Below are 21,600 nucleotides of genomic sequence, written 5' to 3'. Positions count from 1 at the left end.
AAAGGGATATTGCATACCATGGCACATCATGCCCAGTATATAAACTGGGGGGAGTTACCCAGAAGGCCCAGATCACTGCTCGGGTTGGGCTGGGTATCGGTCGGCGGGTGGTGAGCAATTGTATCCTCTCCCCTTGTTATTTCACTAATCATTATTATCATTGGTGGTAGCAGTAGTGGTTTTGCGCTTTTGCTCAGGGACCCGGATATACTTGGTGGGGGAACGGGGGGTGTAAGGGAATTCCTCCTTCGTAGGTTGACCCCCCCGAGGAGAAAAAAAAATAAATATGCAATTGCTAAAATATTTAATTATATACCTCCCAAAGTATAGAGGTGATGGCCACATCAGAAGCACAAGCCAAACTAGTTTCACGGTTGTCTATTGTATTACAAGTCATTACCATGAAGTACAGTGAAACAAGAACCTTAGCCCAAGCCGCCCAGCTGATAAACACTAAAACAGCAAATACTGGCTGTAAGTAAGGTACAACATGCTGAAACTCTGAGATCAAGCACAACAACTCTGAGAGCCAATAAATCAACATTGTGACGAGTAGTAACAATGAATTCCTATGACAAATACGATTAGACACACTCTGGTCAGATCTGTCGTTATCTCAACCCTTCGTGCCCCACTTTGGGCGCCACAAAGAACTGTTGTGGTTTGAGCACAGCCAGTAAATCTGAACCACGCAGCCACTCGCTCACTCCCCCCCTTTTTCCTCTCCCTGCTCCCAGAGGGATGAGGAGGAGAATCGGAAGAATGTAACTCCCACGGGTTGAGATAAGAGCAGTCCAGTAACTAAGGTATGATACAAAACCACTACTGCTACCACCAATGATAATAATGATTAGTGAAATAACAAGGGGAGAGGATACAATTGCTCACCACCCGCCAACCGATACCCAGCCCGACCAGAGCAGTGATCTGGGCCTTCTGGGTAACTCCCCCCGGTTTATATACTGGGCATGACATGCTGTGGTATGGAATACCCCTTTGGCTAGTTTGGGTCAGGTGTCCTGCCTCTGCTTCCTCCCAGCTTCCCCTCCTCCCTGGCAAAGCACGAGACTGAGAAAGTCCTTGGTCGGAGTAAACGTTACTTAGCAACAACTAACAACATCAGTGTTATCAGTATTGTTCCCAGGCTGAAAGTTAAAAAACACAGCACTGCACCAGCTACTAAGAAGGAGAAAAATGACTGCTATAGCTGAACCCAGGACAATCCCTTAAAGATTTCCCAGGGAGTTAATATTTTTAGAGAATATTTAGTAATCCCTACATTTAAAATTTATTAATAAAGGATAATCTGGAACCCATAAAGCATGCATTAATACTTACCTAATTTTAGTCAAGGATATATGAAAATTGGTTTTGATATTACGTATATTTATAGGATACATTTGTAAATATCAGATTATACTGATGATATATTTGATTTATAATGATAGTATGAGACCTCTGCAATTTTTACACATACACACAGAATGCTTTTCTGCAACCCAAGACAGCAATCAATATATGAACTCAAGCTGAAAACTCAGTCTTTTTAAACAATTCTTTACAATTCCTCAGATAGAATAAAACCATTTGCACAATAAAAAAAACAACTAAAGAAAATTACAAACATCTTTTGAGTTCTGATGAATCACTTCTGAACAAGTCATTGAGCAATCATTTTCAGGCTTTCCTTACAGAAAGCTCATTTTGTGGAGGCAGACTAGGACTGAAGAGATCAGCTTTTTCATTATGCTGATGATGTGAGGTGAATTTTACAAGTAAGGCAGTCCTTGCCTCAAACAGAATCATCTTTGACTAAGGACAGTGTTACAGGCTTCATCATTGAACCCGTTTTGGCTAGTGTGCTGATGCAAGATAGACCAAATTTTATAAAAACCCTACATTTGCCTTGCAATAATTCTTGATAACTTAAGATATATATTAACAAAGAAATTTTCATTTTTAAACTTACATATTTTACTCCAGTTGTTAGCCTGAAAAGCTCTAATATTAGCGTGAGATGATAAGTTTTGAATTTTTATGCTAGCAAATTTAATTTCGTAGAATTATAGAATGCTTTGCAAAGGACCTTAAAGATCAGCCAGTTGCAACTCCACCCCCACAGGCAGGGACACCTTCCACTAGACCAGGTTGCTCGAAGCCCCATCCAACCTGGCCTTGAGCACTTCCAGGGATGGGGCAGTCACAGCTTCTCTGGGCAATCTGTGCCAGTGCCTCACCACCCTCACAGTAAAGAATTTCTTCCTAATATCTAATCTAAATCTACCCTCTTTCAGTTTAAAGCCATTCCCCCTTGTCCTATCACAACAGGCCCTTGTAAAAAGTCCCTTTCCAGATATCTTGCGGGCCCCCGTTACATACTGGAACGTAGCAGTAACGTACGTTATGTTACTACTATAGGGCCTTCCTGGAGTCTTCTCCAGGCTGAACAAGCCCAACTATCTGCCTGTCTCCATTGGAGAGGTGCTGCAGCCCTCTGATTGATCATCTTTGAGGTATAAAATTGTCAAAGTGACAAAGTTATAAATCAGCTTATCTTTTTTTTTTTTTTAAACTAAAGATGAGACCAAATATTTAGATATCTTCCTGTAAAAAATATACATATAGTAGAGAAAAGTTTTAATTTGTCCAGAATTACCATTTTCTGATAGGAAATATTCCTAGTGAAATATCAGTGAATGGATGAATGAGGACATCTGGCTTAAAGTGTAAATTTCTCTGGGCTAATGAAGTGGTGTGTTACAGCTGGATTTCTCTCCTTCGCAATTGTCTGTGCAGACAGGCTCTCATTAAGCCAGCAATCTGTTTGCCTCTGATTCTGAGATTATTTTGCTTCCTGAAACTGATATTATCTATACAGGAAAGTAGTAATGAGGGTAAAATGTTAATTGGAAGGCAACTCCTATTACTTAATCTGTTTCTGTAATAATTTCCAAGGATGAAACTGGCAAAGGACTTGTTTGAACATTAGCCTTGCATTGGCCTTCTAGTATAATTCAGGGATTTTTTTGAAGTAAGCATGTTTTATTTTCTTCAACTCCTTTGCCCTCAGAGACTTTTTATGCATCATTTACATGCATTTTGAACAGAGTGAGATTAGATAGCAAGTGTCTTATAAATCATGTAGTTAAACCCCTTGGAATGAAGCTGACATATTTCTCTAAGCAAATCTTGAATCAGAAATCAGAAGGAAATCAGTCTGATATCAGGTGATAACCATTCTATGAATACTGAGGGGAAAACGTGGATGTGCTAAATGAAGCAATATTTCTTTCATTAAGAATATTTTTTTTCATTTGCTTCTGCTATACAGTTTTCAGACGACCTTGACAAAACTTATACAGAAAGGATCTATACAAACTCATTATTTTCTAACACTTTGCCACACGGAAGAAGACAAATCTCTACCAACAAACTCAGTGCTTCATGTCTTTGATTTTCTTTGATTTTGGAGATGTCTGCCACTTGCTCTGTCTTTTCTCCTTGAGTTTGTCCTCTACCTGACATTTAGATGCAAATTATGTGCATCTGAATGGGTATGCTATTGCAGCAGGTCAATGATGAGTAAAACAAGACTAAAAGTACGGGTTATAGCATTGCTGAGGGTTTTACTGGCCGTATTGGCAGTTATGTAAAGAGTAACATATACTGGGAAATTAATCTTTTAAAGGTTGTTGTGTAGTTCTCACATGCTCACCTGTATTAGATCAAAAGTTTGAAAATCCCTTCCTTGTTTTAAAACCAATCATTATAATTTCTCAGTTTGAAAAATAAAGCCCTTGCTCCAAATACAAGACTAATAAATAATTGAAAACTGTGTGAGTGTTACGCGTTTGGGCTGTTGTAGCCTTTTCTTTCATCCTTTCATTATTCAGCTTGTACCAAACACCAGTGCATTCTCAGCTTTTCCACATAACTTATAATGCAGCATTTTGTTTTGAGGCTTTGCTCAGGTGTTATATTGTCACACAGAGAAAGACCTTTCAAATACCCTTCCCTCAAACAGCTGATATAATTTCACTTTCCCACTCAATGAAAAAGGTCTGTATCTATGGGATATATCAGGTTTTTTCCATTTGAGCAAGTTCTGTATAGACGTCCCTGGATGAACGCATGTCCCTGGAATGTTTCCGCTACTACAAGGGGAGACACAAGTAGAGGATAAATGTAAACCTGGCACAGAGCTGATGATTACTGCTTTTCAAAAGGCAGATTGAAGATACCAGCAAGAGGATTTAACAATAACAGGAAGGCAGCTGGAAGACATCAAGGATCCAGTTTATCACATACAGCAGCACATGTATTTTATTGCTTTTCCTCAGGCCAGCCTCAGCAGGGGATGTAGTACCTAAAACCTAGCACTTGCTTGGTTAATTCGGGAACATTTCACTTAAGAGGTAATGGATTTTACGTAGCAACCACATGGAGAAAATAAAAACCATTTTTAGCTATCAAAGAAAAATTTTACCCTCCAGAAAACTCAAACCCCAAAATCTGGTATGTCAGCCTTTTTCTTCTTTTGAATGTTTTTAAACAAATACATTTGCAAATGTGGATGCCTGACTTTTGGCAACTTGATCCCTACTTCAGATCCTAAATGAACTAGTCTTATTTGCTATTTTAGATTTTTTATCTCCTTTGTTGGTAATTAATGAGAATTTTTACCATCTGCTGTGTAAGGGCAATTAGTTTCACTCTACAGGCAATAAAATGCATTTGGTCCTGCTGTATTGCAGACCTCGGACCAGGAAGATGTGTTAAATCTTTTAAATGCTGAAGGAGAAATTTGTCTGTATATCCCTGTGTACATTGCCTAAAACTCTGGTCTAAGATCTTGCCAGATTAGCCTATGATGCTTCACTTAGATTTTCCTTCACTTACCAGCATCTCCTTGTTCAGTGTCCTCTTGGTTGATCCTACCCACTTTCTAGTCTCCCCATGGTAGCTGTCATGCTCACCATGAAAATAAAGATAAGCAAAAAGTTGAACAACCATTGATTATTTGACCATTTCTAAAGAAAGCATTAAAAATAGCGACGGACCTACCTGATTTCCCCAAATACAGCTCCTGCTCTTAGTGTAACCAGGACTTTTGTACCATCAGGGCCTCCAAGGACTTGAACTTCACCCTGTTTGATGATGTACATCTCTCTGCCAATCTCTCCCTGGGCACACAAACACAGAAAGATCCCATGTTTTAGTGGGGCAGGGTTTTCTTTGTTGGAATAATCAGTCAGACTCGTTAAATATGCTTCCACTCTCTCATAAACAGTTTTACTGCTATTATGGAGAAATAAAAGTTTACACTACTTTTCCTAGCACTCATGCAGGGACTGACTTTGGCAACTCTAATTGTGATATGGGTCAATATTTGAACAGAATTAAGACCATCTAGGCCAGCTTGGAAAAAGAATAATATTCAGGATTGTAGCAGTCATTTCCATCAACTGTTCTGGTGTAAACTAAAGTACAGCAGCGGTGTATTTAATAACTGAGAAGTGCAAAAAAGCCTCTGCTTCATGGTCTAAAAGCTTCAGTTTTTACACTTCTACTCATCACTTGCCTAATATAAAAGGAAAATAAAAATTAAGATCAGATCCTGCTGTGAGGAGTGGTATGCATGAAGTGTAATTTCTACATTCTTGGATAATTCCACTTAAGTGTCAGAATACACAAATGAAGCACATGCAAAGCATCATAGATTGAGACCTGTAACCTAGGTTTATATGTATATATGTATAAACAAAATAACCTTGCTCCATTTAAAATGTTAAAACTTCATGATGTATGATTAGGTAAGCCTTATTTACATTAAATACTTTCCCATAGTACTATATTTTTATGTTTGATAGTGTAAGTAATAAAATCCGTATTGTCTTGTTCTAGGTTGAAATTTGAGAGCACATTTGTTATTATTACACAGAGAACCTTAATTACTTTTATGCTATCTAATTCACTCAGGATTAATTTTAAAGGAGACACTATTGACCTGTATCTGAACTCTTTTTTTAAAATACATACTACGATTATTGTTTGAAAGAGACAAGAATGCTCACCTTTTTGCAGACAAAGTCACCAGGTAAATACACAATGGATTTCAACCTTAGCAGCATGTCATATATCATCTGGGTATCGCACCCCTGTTAAAATAGAATTGATTGTTCTAGTAATTCAGTAGCACAAGTGACTATTAGTGCTTACACTGGGCAGTGGAACCCAACAATACATGAATGATTCAGAGATTCATAAGTGGAATACAAACTAAAAACATCATAAGGATCAGCATTAGAGGAGAAAAAAGACTGAAAAAAAAGTCATTTCACATCTTACGAAGTTCTCTTTGGGTTGAACGTCTTTTCATTTTTTACAAAGTAAGCTTCTGTACATCTAAATTCACTGTGGAAACTCAGTTAGTGCCATGTTCAGAGCTTTATGGATCTTTTATGTGAATTCTTTTTACAGATTCAGGGAAAAAAACCCCAAACAAATCGTGACAGATGTTGGTATGAATCAATGAGTTCCATGTCTTCAGCAAATGTGGCAGAAACCATGCAGCTAGGTGATGTTTATACAGTGATATCATATGATTTCTTGCAATTATGTTAACAAAGAAATTAGTGTTAATGTTACAATCTATCAACTACTTCTAAAAATGCAATGTCTCCTTGTTTTCAGTGTCAGAAATCCAATCCTAAATGCCAGATTTAAATTGTATCTCTGGAGAACTACCATGATAGTGAAGAGAAAACTCCTTTGCACAAAAAGTTACTAAGAGGTAGCATTCGTTACATCAAAGTTATGTTGCCAGAACACACAGCACTCATGATCTCTCAGGCAGAGAGATCTCTCAGGCAGACCTAGGCAACATACAGCAACGTGGACTGTATTAAAAATTAAATTTTTAATGTATTTTTTAATTACATAATTAATTTTAATTTTTAATTACTCTTGAGATTAATTATACTCTGAAATCACTTACAGTCTGACCATAACATCAGCTTTACATGTTACATGTCAATGTAACAGCACTGGGTCTCATTTACTTTTTTTTTTTAGTCTCTGCTTTGACACAAAAAAAATTCAAAGGCAGGCACTTGGCTTTGTCCTTACATGTCTCCACTAACTGGGATATTTGTTAGACCTATTTTGCCTTGCATATTAACAAATTCACAAATGCTCTTAAGGGTTGCAAGATGCAGAAAACAAGGTTTCTGTCTCAGGAATACCACATATTTCTTCATCATCCTATAAAAATACTTGCTTTGAATAAGTCGACTTTATTGACGATGGCAAAGCTCACGTCTATTGCAATGGCTAATTGCATTTTGGATGGCATCTGCTCCAGTAATTCTGATTCATCTGCAGAAGAAAAAAAAAAAAAAAGAGCAAACTCTATTAGTTAGAAAATATAAAGGAAGAATGTTCATAAAAATGAGCATCATACAGAAAAATAACTTAATGGAGCTATACGAGTTCCAATGTGGAAGATGTTAATATGCTTTTACTAAGATATTGTCTTTTAAGCTACATATCTTGTCTAATGTTATAACCAGAGTATTCTATAAATGAAAGGAATTTGTGAAGTAGTAAGCGTCATACTGCTTTGGAGATTTTACTTTTCTAAAGTAAATTGGATAGCCTCCTCTCACTTCTCACATGCAATTCAGAAAAGGAGAAATGTGAATTTCACCCTACATCTGTATCTATACCACCTCTTACACTTGGAGTTGTTGCATAACTGGAATTGGAAAGCCTTACCCAGCATTCCCTGAGAGGCCCATGTGTACTCATACCAGGTTCGCACTCGATTTTGGACCAATTTTGGAATGGAGTAAGTGTTCATATAGGAGACAGTGTTGTCCATACAGGAGCGGTAATAGTTCTGTCCTGCTGTAGCTGCTCCAATTACATCTCTCATCTGCAAATATCAGTTATGGTTACTACACATTTCAGAAAAAATAATTGTGATTTGAATAGTTGTGATTTGTCAACACATATAAAAAGAATAAAACACTTGTTTGCAAAATCACTTATGAATTACACCTTCAGCTGCATGTTTGGAATAGGTGTTTCATGTGCTTTTTCAGAAGCATTACAGATTTATTCTAATTATGTTGGAAAGTAGTTATGATTTTAAAGGAATCATTTGGGGGTTTAGTTTGTTCTTCTGTCTCATATTTCTGGACATCGATGAAAAATAAAGAAAATTCTTTTCTTAAAAATCCATAATAAAGCTACTCTGCATTTTATGTGCCATGCAAGTCAGAAGTGAAGCAAATAGGCTTAAATTTCTCTAATAACCTCAGATGGCACCACTAGAATGAAGATCCTGCCACTGTTCAAATACTTAAGAGTCTCTAGGTCAGACCTAGGTGCACTTTGATCTGAAAGGTGACCTTGAAATTTTTAGTGGAGGAACATCACTGAACATTCCAACACAAATGTAATTCAGCTTTTAGAAAGTAGATGAGTTTATGTTCATAGATATTCCTTCTTCAAAAGCATTTTAGTAGAATGGTTTCATATTGCAGTGGCCAAGGATTTGTATGCTGGTGGGATGAATTCTGTTCTTTATTACAGAAATGCAATTGCTTGGAATAGGAATATCAGCTTTTAGGCAAGTGTGCTAAACCAGGAATAACTCAGTAAATTTAAGAGCTTTTTGTAAATGGGAACTGCAGTAAAGCAGTTCATGTGTTAAGATTTAAGGTTTGAGTCTGCAAATGACTGTACTGGTTACAAAAACTAATCTGCAGAATCTTCTTGGGGAATGGTGCTTTCATCGAAAGTTATATCAATTTAGGAAAAAAAAATATAAATATGCAAGTTCTGAATTTCAATGCAATATACTTGTATTTAATAGTTTTCCAGAAGAAATGTATTATATGAACTACTTCATTTTATTTTTGGTAATTTTTGTTTGTGGATGAATTTTAAGTCCTATAGGAAAGAGTCTGTTTCATGATAGTTATCTCTTCATGCACTTCTAAACAACAAGATGCGTACAATTTTGAACTGTTTGATTGAATATTTTGAATGCTATACTCAGTTTTGGTCTCTATTTTTTTGTAATAATTCTTCCAATTATACACATGTACAAATCAAAATGTCTGGAATGATTTTTACAGGGCTCCAATAAGACACAGTCTTACATAGGGACAAAGGCATTTGTTTTTTGTAGGCAAGGTATTTTAAAACCTATGGATCTGGGACCCAAGTTTAATAGTTACAAGCCAGAAATATTTCACTTATATTCATTTGGAAATCTAACTGATTTGCTGTGTTATGGTTTGTTTTTTTTTTTTTCCCTCCTGCCAAATGAGACCAAGAGAAATAGAAAACAGTAAATTTTCTGGTTAACAATTATATTGTAATTTATGGCAAGGAGCAGAATTCTTGTTTGACAAAAATCATGGGATTTCCATTAGCAGTATTCTATTGGCAGTAGTATTGAAAGTGACTTATTCAATAATTTGTACTTGTTAATATCATACCTACAATTATAATTTTTATATCAGATTTAACAGCATAATGTGAATATTGAGGGAATGTCTCTTTGCTTGTGAGGAATTCAAAAGGAACTATGCATAGTTTCAAGAATCATCCATGTCCTGCAGAGTCTTGGCTCTAAATCAGCTTCTGCACGAAAGAGCTATAAAACTGGGAACTGATTAAACGTGTATTTGTTGGAAGAATAAGTACAGATGACAGCTAAATAGAGGGACATTCAGATGCAAGCTAGACTTTTTCCCGGAACAAAACTTCATTAAGTTGAATATATTATCACTACGTTAAAGTGATTTGAACATACTTAGTTATTGATTTTTTGATGTACCTGACCAATTAAGCTGGAGAACACAAAGACACCCAGGAAAAAATTCAGCAGTTGAAAAACTATCTCAAACAGAGTTTGTGGTTCTGGAAGGCCACCGATGGTGATTAAAGTACGAACTGCCCAGTAGTAACACCTCAGATACCTGTGAATACAGACAATATTTTTGTTACTGACTGTAGGTACTTATGTAGTTGAAGTTAAGCAGATACCTACCTGAGTTGGGCCTTCAGTGATGCTTTTCAGTCCAAAAGAACTTCAGCATTTTTTATAAAGGGATATGATTTTACAAATGATAGTTATATAAATCACATTGATCTGAATGTTCTCATTGACAGCAAAATAAGGTATATGGGAAAAGCAGTGGTTACCCACTGTTCTCCAGTAACTCTGTGCAGCTTTACAGAAGATTTCTGTCACACATTGCCAATGTGTACATTACAGTGTTAGAATGCTACCTGTGAAGATGCCATCACGCTAAAGGCAGTGTTAGAGACTTCCCATCTGTAGCGTACTAGATGCACACAGCTTCACAGCTGAAGGTCTTTTCCATGGCTTCACTTGATGACTCCAGTGTGAAGCTTTATGGTGGGCACAACAAATGCACAAGTGTTCTTCCTGTGTCCATTAATATTCCTACCCCTTTAACCACGTTAGTCTTCCTCCCACTCTGCTCCTGAGCACTCTTCATAGCCTCCTGGGTTACGTCAAACAGAAGTTACATGATTCCACAAGCTGTGTGTTAATCCAGCTTCTCCAAACCACTCAACTTATTCAGCACTGAAAGGTTGACTCCTGCATTAAGTTCTAGTGGCTGCCCTCTACTACCCCTTCTGCCACCTTAACAAACACTTCCTTGCTTTCTTCACTTTCGTAGCATGGAGCAATGGTCAGTCACTAAGATTCTGCTTCAACGTGTGGCTTATATTGACTCCTTCACAGCATTGGTCTGCTGTCTGTCATTTTGCATACCTGAAGTGTGAGCTCTTTGGACGAAGACTTTTTGTTCTGTTTGTACAGCCCTCTTTGTACAGCCTTGTGCATGACAGAGCCTGTTGCATTCAAGTGGTGCATTTCTATTTGTATGATAACACAAGTCTATTAAAACAACAAAGGACTTGGACAGAATTAATTTTTTTTCTTTAATTTTGTGAGGATAGTCATACTAACTCTCTTAAAATATATATAAGTGCCTTGTCATCTCTAAGGTTCTGTTTTAAATTTACTTCTAGAACATGGCACCACTAGTAATGCAGCATGCCCCATACTGTGCAGTGGGGATTAACTAGTTCAAATCATTGTTGTGAATGTGCTATCATTTCCTTTTTTTTCTATGCTAACAAGTAATTGGTTTAGGAATACTTTTAAAGGCCTCCTATTAATTAGAATTTGACTTCCTAAGTCTCTATACAATCAGACTTCAGCTTCACTAATGATTAGGAGTGGGAGTTCATTTTCTTTAACTGTGTGATGAGATTTTCTATTATTTCATCGACGATTATTGCTTCTGAAGCAATGAAGATTCCTCTATTTGTTGAATTTTGTTGAGTTTGAAATAAATAAAAAAACCCACTCCAAAACAAAAATACAGAAGAAATATTTTTGGAGATGTTTGTTTTTAAATAAACAGTCTTGCACGCATCTTCTCATGCCTACCCTGAATCTGAAGGCACCCAGTCTGCTTGCAGACTTCAGGTATACATTTTAACTTGGTGGTCTGCCCTAATTAAGATATGTACTCCACTCCTACTAAGAAATGGTCCATGTAACAATGCAATTGGAGGATTAGTTTTGTGCAAATAAGAGAAAAAAACTCTCATAAACTCAACCAATTTCAATTAGGGTTTTTATTGAAATTACTCAGAAGTGTTTCCAAATCTTTAATCTAAAATGTCAGGTTTTACCAAGCAATCAAAGTTTGCTTTTCATTACCAAATCACTTTTTTCTTGGTTGCAAATTAATGAAATGGAGTAACAATAATCATTTTACAATAGTTTTCTAGTTTGAGATTTTAAGTCAGAACTGTTTTCATTCTGTTTTCATTCTGTTTTCATTCAGAGTCCTTAAGTAAAAAAACTCATTCTATCTCTGCTATCATATAATTTTTCCTTGTTAGGGGTGCAAAAAGAATAACTGGATTACACCACTATGATATCTTCTTTTGAGTTAAAAAAGAATAAATCATCACCTATGCATGCTTCCAGCAAAGTATGGATAAGTGGCAGCTTTCTCTTAGACTTCTGCAGCATAAATAAATAGTAAGAAAAAGCCTCAGATCTGTTCTGGAAGAATTGCAGATTTAAGCATAAAATGATTTCTCTAGCTTGTCTAAGGAGAATTATCATATAAAGCATATTTATATCATATTAATTTCCCATAACTGAGAATGCTGTAGTGCTTGAAATGTGTAAAATTTATTAATATAAAAGTAAAAAAAATAACATTACTTCTGTGCTAGTTACTGTAGGAAACAAAAACAATTAACCAATTCCCTCATCCCCAATGGCCTTGGATGCCAAGCTTGCTAAGTCCACCATGATAGACAATATAATCTTAATTTTGGGAATGTCTACAAGGTGTACTTAATACAGTATAGTCTTTTGTAATTTTACTTCAAAAGACGCTTTCTAGTGGCAAAGTCGCATGATATTCACTACCTCTGAGACACAGGTTTTATATTTTCTCAATTTATGCATTTTATTATTTTTATTTTCATCTGAAAGAAAAGTTACACAGTTGAAATATAAAACAGCTTTTTTGTTTTGTTTTGTTTTGTTTTTGTTTTTGTTTCCCTAAGAAGGGGAGAAATGAGACTGTAAATTCTGTTTATGGAAAGGCGGAAAAAACAGCCTCCTATTTCAACGATATTAGCAGCTCTGTTTCCTACTTGCTAGCGTCTGGAAACCATCATTGCTCACCATACGTCTTACTGGCCTGCTATAAAATTGCTGTTGAAGCAAGCAACATGAGACAAGAAAGGGATTTTCCCTCTACACAACATAGCAAGTATGTTTATCCTTCAGGCAATCAAACTACTAGTATTTTCCCTAAAATCAGTCCTAGGTATGAAAACAGTCAAAGAAACCCACTGCAAGTAATATACCTTGTAATATTATGCCAGTAGAAATATCTTTTCTTTCATAAAAGTCAATTTCAGAATACACTAAACTTCTAACAAGGTTTTGGTGAATAGAGGCAAATCAAATCTTTGTGAACATGGCTATCACATTTCAAGGTGGTATTAACACATTCATTTCAGCCCAGGGAAACATTATTTCAGGGCTATCATGTTTGACTCCTCTCGGATTACTACCAGGATGGATTTAAGCAGGGTAAAGAAGTGGCTTTTATAAACTGGTGCTCTAATGAATGCCTTCTTGGTGGCTCTTTTTCTTGAGTGACTTATTCACCAGGTGGCTGTGAGTATGCGATGATCTCAGACTGAATGGTGTAAACTACCAAGCTTTTGTCTAAAAAGTATGGCTGCAAGTAGCAGGTCTGAAAGCATTTGGTCTGACATGAGTTGGGCTGTGCTTTCACAGGTTTTCTGGAGGTGCAAAACTGCCTCTGTATAGCAAGATGGCAAGTGGGACATATCAGACCTAATGCAAGTGCAATGTATAGCTGATACCCATGAGACACCTTTAAGGATATGCAAGTATTACTGTGTGTTGGGCAAGGCATACAAAAAAAATGGAGTTGTTCTAGACACGTATGGTGACTATTTTCTGGGACTTCCAGGCACCTGCTAAGCGTGTGCCCGGAGCAGGAAGGAAATGAGCTACAGAGAAACACAATCAGGACGCATATAGATGTCTTGATTAATAAATATGCCAGAGAATTTTGAAGACTACTTGTGGATGCCTTGCAACAGCAGAAGAAATACAACATGATCAAAATTGAGTAATTTGTTTTGCCTAAATTTAATGGTGACCTGGGGGTTTGCATGAGAATTTCACCTCCTTTAGTTTTGGTTTCCCTTGTACGCACTGATGAAATGGACAATTCAGAACAATGACACCATGTTCCTGCCTTGAATCACTTTCTAAAGGATTTGTTCATTTTCCTCAGGAATTAGGGAGACTGATCTCTTACTGAGATAGTTAGATTGTAAAGAAACACATATAGTTCAAAATGTTCACTTAGCTACAATTAAGAGATCTTTTCAATATCCTGCTGCTGTGGTTACATAGGCTTTACACTCTGGTGGTGTACCAGGGATACTATCCTTCTGCATTAGGAGAGACTCAGGTCTGTCTGCCTAGTTATACAAAGCTCGTGAGTGCAGTTTTAATGCTGGGAACATCTTGTGTGGCTAATTTGGATGAGTTGCAGCTGGGTAAAGTTGACTGAGTTTTGCACCTCAGGTCAAAGGCTTTGATTGAAGGCTGCCATGCAAAAGACCTCATATTTTCTTGGACTGGCACTAACATTTTAGAGTCTAGAAACAAGCTAGAAGAGAATACAGCTAGCAGAAATTTGCAAAAAGAAGCTACTTTGATAATTTTGCTTGTGGTTTGAGTGCTGTGTACAGCTGTTAGTTCTAAATTGAAGTTCATCCGTTAGTATGGCTGCTCAGGAACATACATATAATCAAATTTATAAGATAAACTGTTGTCTGTATATTCTTTTTAGCATGGAAAGGGAAAAAAAAAACAACCTAGAAGTGTTGATGTTTTTAAGAACTGGTTTTGGCCATAACTAGCAACATTTTATGGACAGAGCAGGGATTCTACATAAAACGTTCATGCCACTAAATCAGTACCAGATCATTTGCTTTCAGTGAGTGTAATCTGAGACCACTAGAATTTTGATTTATTTGTCAAACTACTTGATGTCATTATTTTAATTAGCTAAGAAGCTATGTTTGTCATCTTCTTTCTGAAGGTGTTGCCGTGCTATGTGAGACCAATGGCATATTTTGCTTCACATATTGGCAACTCAGTGCTAGGTGGAGAGAAATTACACCTGCACTGCCGTGCCACAATATATTCTGCAGTAGTGGTCACTTTTTCTGACAGATTTTTCCCATATTGTATACCTAGAAGTATCTTGCTTGATATGTTTAAAATCATATTGCATTTCCAGTGACAACTAATGTTCACACAATGCCTTTCTGTCAAAAATCCCCAAATATTTGGCGATCAGGTAATATGTCATGCCTGGTTCTCTAGGGTGATAACTATCCCATACACAAAGCATTTGCCAGTAGTGCGATACCATTATGAAATTCAGCTCAACATAGGATACTTTTTGTGGTGCCATATACATGGGACCATATATAATCCAGTATGAGATAGGCACAAGCAAAAGAATAAAGTCATGGATTCACTAAACAATGTCAAGGTGAGGTAGATTAATGGCTTATATGGACATATTCTAATATTCATTTTATTTTAGCATCTCAACTTAATGCAGAACTTGAAGTATCAGTTTATTATTATTGTTTATAAAAAATTCTACCCTAATTCCGATGTGATTTTAGTGTGACATTTGAGAAATGTTTTTGTCTTCCCTCAAGAATGAGACCACAAAATACTAAAAACCCTGACCATTGCTTCTGGGCACAACTACATTTTTTGTGATCAAGCTAGCAAATAATTCCTACCAGTTGTCTCCCTGAGTGAAATATAAAATTTTCTTGCCCATGAAAACCAGGAAGACTTTCTTGCCTGTTCTCTAGGCTGTTCTGAAGAAGCGTTAAAAACCTGAAGACTGAGTTAGCACTCTACTTTCAGACTTTCGAGGTTGCTCAGCCTTGAGTTACCTTATTTTTTAATTATGAGGCAAGTATTCCCAAGAATGACATTTAAAAAAAATAGCTATAACAGAAATTCATTCTACATTTTTCTTGTCAGATTTCTGGAAGCCTTGATCCTGCAAATAAATGCCTGTGTATTAGCTTCAGTTACGTAAGTGATCCCACCGAGCTCCATGACCCTGCTTGCACGTGTCTGACTGCAGTACTCAAGCTGTGTATTTAGTGGTGTGTGGAAATTTCAGCCATGTCATTTTTTTTTGAGAGAACCAAATTTAAAAAAAAATCAATGCTGCTTTACACAAAGTGTATTTTAGTCTCAAAGGCTATTTTCCTACCCTTCAAGATAGTGACTTCACACCAAACCCTTGAAGTCTGACAAAATTACAAGCAAGAGCAGCATGTCTCCAAGAGAAATGTGAAAAGTTGTTTAAAGGGTGATTTATGACAGCAGTAGTATATTATACATGTTTTTTCAAAGAATGGAATTAATGAACAAACTGAGTTTCTATGGCTTTAATTGTATTACGGCCTTTGAAAGAAATAAACGCTCATACATATGAACTGACTAGGTATGTGTTTATATAACTGCAAACAGAATACATTATGACTTTCCTATTTTCTCTTGCTTCCTCTCCATCATCTTAATGAATATCCCTTACTTGGCACCCAGTTTAGTGCTGTCACAAGAAGTTTGTGAAGAAGTGTGCAATATCCATTCCTTCCCACTGCAGACACTCTGCCGCATGTTTAAGCATGACCTTCTCAAAAGATCAGAGAAAGTGGGTGGATTTTTTTCAGATCAATCACCATGGTATCTAGAGGGACTAAAATGTTGCATTTTAATGACACAATGCTGGCAGAAAAAAAAATCTATGCCTCTGATTCCTTTGAGGGATTGTTCTACAATCCTTCTAACCGTTCCCATGTGCTTATACAATCAGTAAGTTTAATTTATGACCCTTGTTGCTTTCTAAGTGTTTAATTAAGTTAGAGCTTAACAGTGACTCATAAATCTATAAAAGCTGAAAGTGGTAAACTGATTATTCACTGCACCTGTCCTCCAAATATGTGTTAGTAATGAAAGCTGCTAATCAGCAGTCATGGTCCTAAAAGTTTGCTATCCAAGTACTTGTAAAGTAAGGGCATACCCTGCAAGCAAAGGCATGGGAAAAGGAAGGGGATGCAGGAAGGAGCAAAACCAACAAAACTCTCTTGCAAGTGAAAGGACTTACATGTTTCCTTCGCCATCGTACACCCATCTAGTGCTGCCAAGTCCTTCATAGTCTGAAGCCCAATAATACAAGCATGCGTTAATGTGCAAGATAAACAGCAAGTATCCTGTTGTTCGAATGACCCTGTAAAAGTCAACAGATTCCTTTAAAACAGCTTACATTTTTCCTTCCTTTTGATATGGAACTCATTGCTTTTTTGGATCAACAGTGTTCATGTTAAGCATCCACCAAGTAGTTCCCCACCTGTATTGATTCTTTGAAAAAAAATAGCTGGCGGTTACATCTCTCATGTTTGTCCAAGGTCAAATAAATATCCTTCCTAGAATATTTGATAGGGTAATTTTTAAATTATGATTCCCTGAGGGCTTAATAATCCACTTCTTCAACTGGCTACTAATATTTACAGAAATTTGAAGTTATATTAATGAGGTTAGAGGGTACAAATTAATTTATTTGCCAAACTCTATTTAAGATAGGCTCTAAACTTGTGAACCAAGACCAAGAAATGTTTGAGGTCAGAAATTAACTGCTTTACAAGAGCTGTGCTAGGAAGCCTGCAGTAGATCCACTAAATAGTATGATTTAGTAGCTACGGCAGGAGTTTTATCATTGTTAATCCAAGTTCTTATACTTATGGCAAGATCTTTGAAGAACACCAATGATGAGCTACTTAAGTACCAAGCAGCTTTCTGTTTAATACAATAATGATCTCATTGTATATCCTCTGTTCAGTGCATGGGGGTCAAAAGAAAGATTTCCCGCTTTAGCTCTTCACTTGAATGTTCATACATGCAATGTATAAATAAGCAGGAAAAGTAAAAGACTTGCTAAACACAGGGAAGCCAGTACATAATGAGTTTATCTGCTATGATTTTATGAAAATTTAATAATAAGATCTAAGTTAGGTCTATAAACTAAGTTAATGGGAGACAATATCTCTGTGGTTGCTTCCATATTATGCACTCCTTTGCTGGTTCTTCAGGTATCATTACATGCCATCTTTTGCCTCTCCATGCCACTGAGCAATCTTCCTATGTGTACTCTTTTTCTTTACAATGCTGACAAGTGAATGGTGTGCTTCCAGGACGGCGCTATTTAGGGTTGCAAGCTATTGAGAACAGCTGATGTGGTCTAGTAATATTACAACATTGACCTTGCTGGGTCTTGTGCTCAAGTTTGAATCCATGCAAGTGGATTCCTGAGGTCTGAATGAAGGTTCAGGGTGCGTTTGCTACAATATATATTATATTTCTCTAGGCACTGTTGAAACTACTGCAATGCGTAGATAAGATGTAGTAACTTTTGCTAGCTCTATTCCTACAAACTCAAACTAATGAGTTTGAGAAGAGAATTCACCCAGGCACATACACTTGCTGTGTAGTTTAATTTGACATTATCCAATTAATTGGTGCCTTATTGCTCAAATGGTGACCACACTAGGATCTCAGATCAAAACAACATTGCTACATTCAAATGAAATGCCGTAGTTTGCACTAACAGCCCGTCTTTTTATCTCACATTTATACTCTTCTTCTGTATAACTACCTCTCTTCTCCATTTGTCTTTTTTCTTTCCTTACCCTAATGGCTTCTAGTAAGCCAATTTAAAGATCTTTGCCTTATAAATGTTTTTACCAATGAACACCTCAAAAATAAAGAGTCAGTGTTTTCTGAAGTATGTTTTAAAGCACAGAATGAGGGCACAGCATGTCATATTTAATAGGTGATTTTGCAGATACAAAATATAACATTTTGGTAACACAGTATGCGGGTTTTTATTTTTCTTTTTCCTACCACATACCTTAGCAATGCACTGATGGGAAAGCCTGTAGATAATAAAGCATTAATACTGTTAACCCTATGTATGTGGAGCGTGTTGAAGTCCATGTGCTCTACCATTGTTTTTCTGAACATCTTCAGTGGGATTTAAAATTGCATTTTATTTAGCTATGAAAAGTGCTCTTTTTCACACATTTCAGGTTTCTGGTCTGTTAAGGCTAGGAGGTAAACAATTGGTTCCCTTTGTAATATTTATGTTTTCCAATTTACATTCTGCAATGGATTTAATGTTGTAAAATGTAAGTGGGCCTGTGACCAGGAACTGAAGGCACAAGAAGGAGCACACAGTTGTGGCACTCAACTAATACCATGCTACAAAACTGCCTAACAAGGAAGAACAGCTTTGCAGCTGTTCTATTTCCAGCTACTTTATACACTTTAGAGGACCAGTGAGACCTTGCTGTGTTTCTCAGCCTTTCTAAATGTTAACCTTCTCTGTTTTTACATGCAAATCAATATTAATTTCTTATTAATATTAATATCATAAATGTTAATTAATAACTTCAAAGTTAGCCTAGTTTAAAGATATACACATCCCATTCTCACTTGCCCTTTAAACGACCATTTCCCATTCCATCCTTTTATCTAGCGTGAAACTCTGTCCCTGGAAAAGTGCTTGTTCGGGTGAAAATGGGTTTGCTAATTTGTTCCTATTTCTTTGAAATCAGTATACACACAACATTATTGTTAAATACAATTCAAAACCATCTATATTAAAAATCTGTACCTCTGCAATTATTATAGGAGAGTCATTGAATTATGACTCCAAAGTAAAGGATGTAATATGGAAAATACTTGACTAATCTTTAAAGTTCTAAACACTAGAAAATGTTAACAAATATAAGCAAGATAGATGAAGGAAGCCCTATTCTTTTTCAAGAGATAAAAATTGGGGAATAGAGGGAGGCAGCGGTATAGAAACTGACAAGAGGCTTCTTCATCCTGTGGAAATTCAGCAAAGCCTTCTTTTGTACTTAAAAAAAGAAAGAAGAAAAAAACTCGAAACCACTTTCAAAGAGCCAAAAGGCTCTTGAGTAAGTGAAAGGAGAGGGCAATATAAGAATAAGCTCTATGGAGGTCAGCATCTCACAAATACGTTAACAGAACTTTCAAACTTCTGAGTTTTGTTTTGTTTTGCGGGTACATGAAAATGTGACAGAGATGATGTTTCAGACTCCCTTTCAAGTTTAACTAGCTTCTAAATCTCATAAAATATCTAATTTGTGAGGTATAAATACCAAGTTTACAATTTATGTGCAATCTCAGAAATAGAATAAGATGGTAAACAACAGATCTTTCCTTCTGCAGCAGTGGCAGCACACAAGAACAATACATGCCCCAAAAATCGGACAGGGAAAAATATCTGTCAGTTTAGGAATTGCACAAGATAAACTAGGACTGATGATGTTGACAGTCGATGGCAATAATGGTAACACAGTAGATCGGTTCATTGGGTCTTAGCAGCAACACTGACAGTTAAGGGGCCTATGAAACTTGACATAACCATGCCCACAGTCTGCTTGAGCCAGATCCAAAATTCTTTCTGCCAATGCAGAAGGTGAAAATGGACAACAGTTATAATCACTGAGATCTGTGCTGAGTTGATTCTCATTCCAAGTTTAGAAAAAGCTGTGGAGTATCAAGTTTCTGCATATGCCAGGTTCATGGTGAGAGCATATTTGAAGAAAAGTATTGACACAGGCTCGAGCTCATAAGTCTTATAAAATACAAATAAACAGCTACTGAGGATTTGGAACTGCTATTAGCAGCCTAAAGAAACTGTTTTTTAGCTCTTTCACTGAAGAAACTTCATTCTGATACTTCTGATCAGTTAAATTTTGGCAGGATCCTGATGCTTCTGAACATTTTGCCTGAACCAGGCCAGCTGGACTGATCTAGATTTCATATATGAGTGAAGCTTTACATTTATTATTTTAATGATTACAACAAAGGCAGATGTTTTAAAAAATTTTAGCTTGAACAGTTAAAGGCTTCACTGACAACTTGTGAAGTTGTCAATAGAAATTTCAAAGAATTAAATATATTCTGTGCCAAGCTTTGTATGCTACAAGAGTTTAATAAGCACATACCTGTAGATGTATGCTTTATCCAGAACAGCTTCCAAGCGATCATTAAACTCAAAGAATGTGTTATGCTGAATGGAAAACAAAGTAATCCAATCACTATTCTTTACTACATGTTTTTTTATAATAGTACTGGTATTAGTTCACATACACATTTTAAAAACAATGGATTTTTCAGTAGTTGGACTTAAACATTTAACTAAAAGATTAACTGCAAAGCAAAGATAAAAATTTAGTTAAACTTTGTTTTGGGTGCTGAGAGTCCTATTAATCTGATTATAGAAATAATCTTGCTGTGTAAATCAGACTGCTGCAAATGAATGACTTCTTCCTCAAACATATATAACTGCTTGACAACTTTATCTGAGAGAATTACACTCATAAAAATTCCTTTTTTTCTCTTTCTGAAATTCCAATAATTCTTCAGTAAGTGATCATATGTATCAACTAGATACTAGATGATGTCATGTAGTATCAATTGCTCTGTATCAAATTCTTCCTGTTAATTATTTGCCATCAATATTTGCATGAAGCTTTTTTCCTTGTTTTTGTTCTGTACATGACTGTTTGCCCAATAAGAGATACTATTTAACTTTTCATTCTTTCATATTTTGTTGGTTCTGATTTGTGCAATTTTGAAGTTTTATTGAAAACTGAAGCGAAGAGCACCCTCATTTTATTCTCAGATTTCTTGTGTCACCCCCCAGCTTTAAATGAAAGCCAGTTGTTTGTCAACATGTTGACTTTGTGAAGGGGAGTGTATCTAGTAGCAAAGCGGCCTGCTAGGTGCTGTGAAGTGCAGGTAGAGGGCTGTTGTCTAATCCCTTCTCAGTC

General features: G+C 36.4%; 1 protein-coding gene across 1 annotated transcript in view; it reads right to left on the bottom strand.

The window, feature by feature from the left end:
- Nucleotides 1-21,600, bottom strand: part of CNGB3 (cyclic nucleotide gated channel subunit beta 3) — an 84,607-nt gene that overhangs the window by 5,337 nt on the left and 57,670 nt on the right. Inside the window, exons 8-14 of the mRNA XM_032920346.1 lie at nucleotides 20,773-20,837; nucleotides 16,845-16,967; nucleotides 9,854-9,995; nucleotides 7,777-7,936; nucleotides 7,280-7,377; nucleotides 6,075-6,158; nucleotides 5,065-5,183 (exon numbers count right to left, since the gene is read on the bottom strand). Coding sequence (XP_032776237.1) covers nucleotides 5,065-5,183; nucleotides 6,075-6,158; nucleotides 7,280-7,377; nucleotides 7,777-7,936; nucleotides 9,854-9,995; nucleotides 16,845-16,967; nucleotides 20,773-20,837 — 791 coding nt within the window. The remainder of the gene's footprint in view (nucleotides 1-5,064; nucleotides 5,184-6,074; nucleotides 6,159-7,279; nucleotides 7,378-7,776; nucleotides 7,937-9,853; nucleotides 9,996-16,844; nucleotides 16,968-20,772; nucleotides 20,838-21,600) is intronic.

Source organism: Strigops habroptila, chromosome 1 (assembly GCF_004027225.2).
Source record: "Strigops habroptila isolate Jane chromosome 1, bStrHab1.2.pri, whole genome shotgun sequence".
Classification (NCBI taxonomy): Eukaryota; Metazoa; Chordata; class Aves; order Psittaciformes; family Psittacidae; genus Strigops; species Strigops habroptila.
This window is presented reverse-complemented; position numbering and strand designations above follow the sequence as displayed.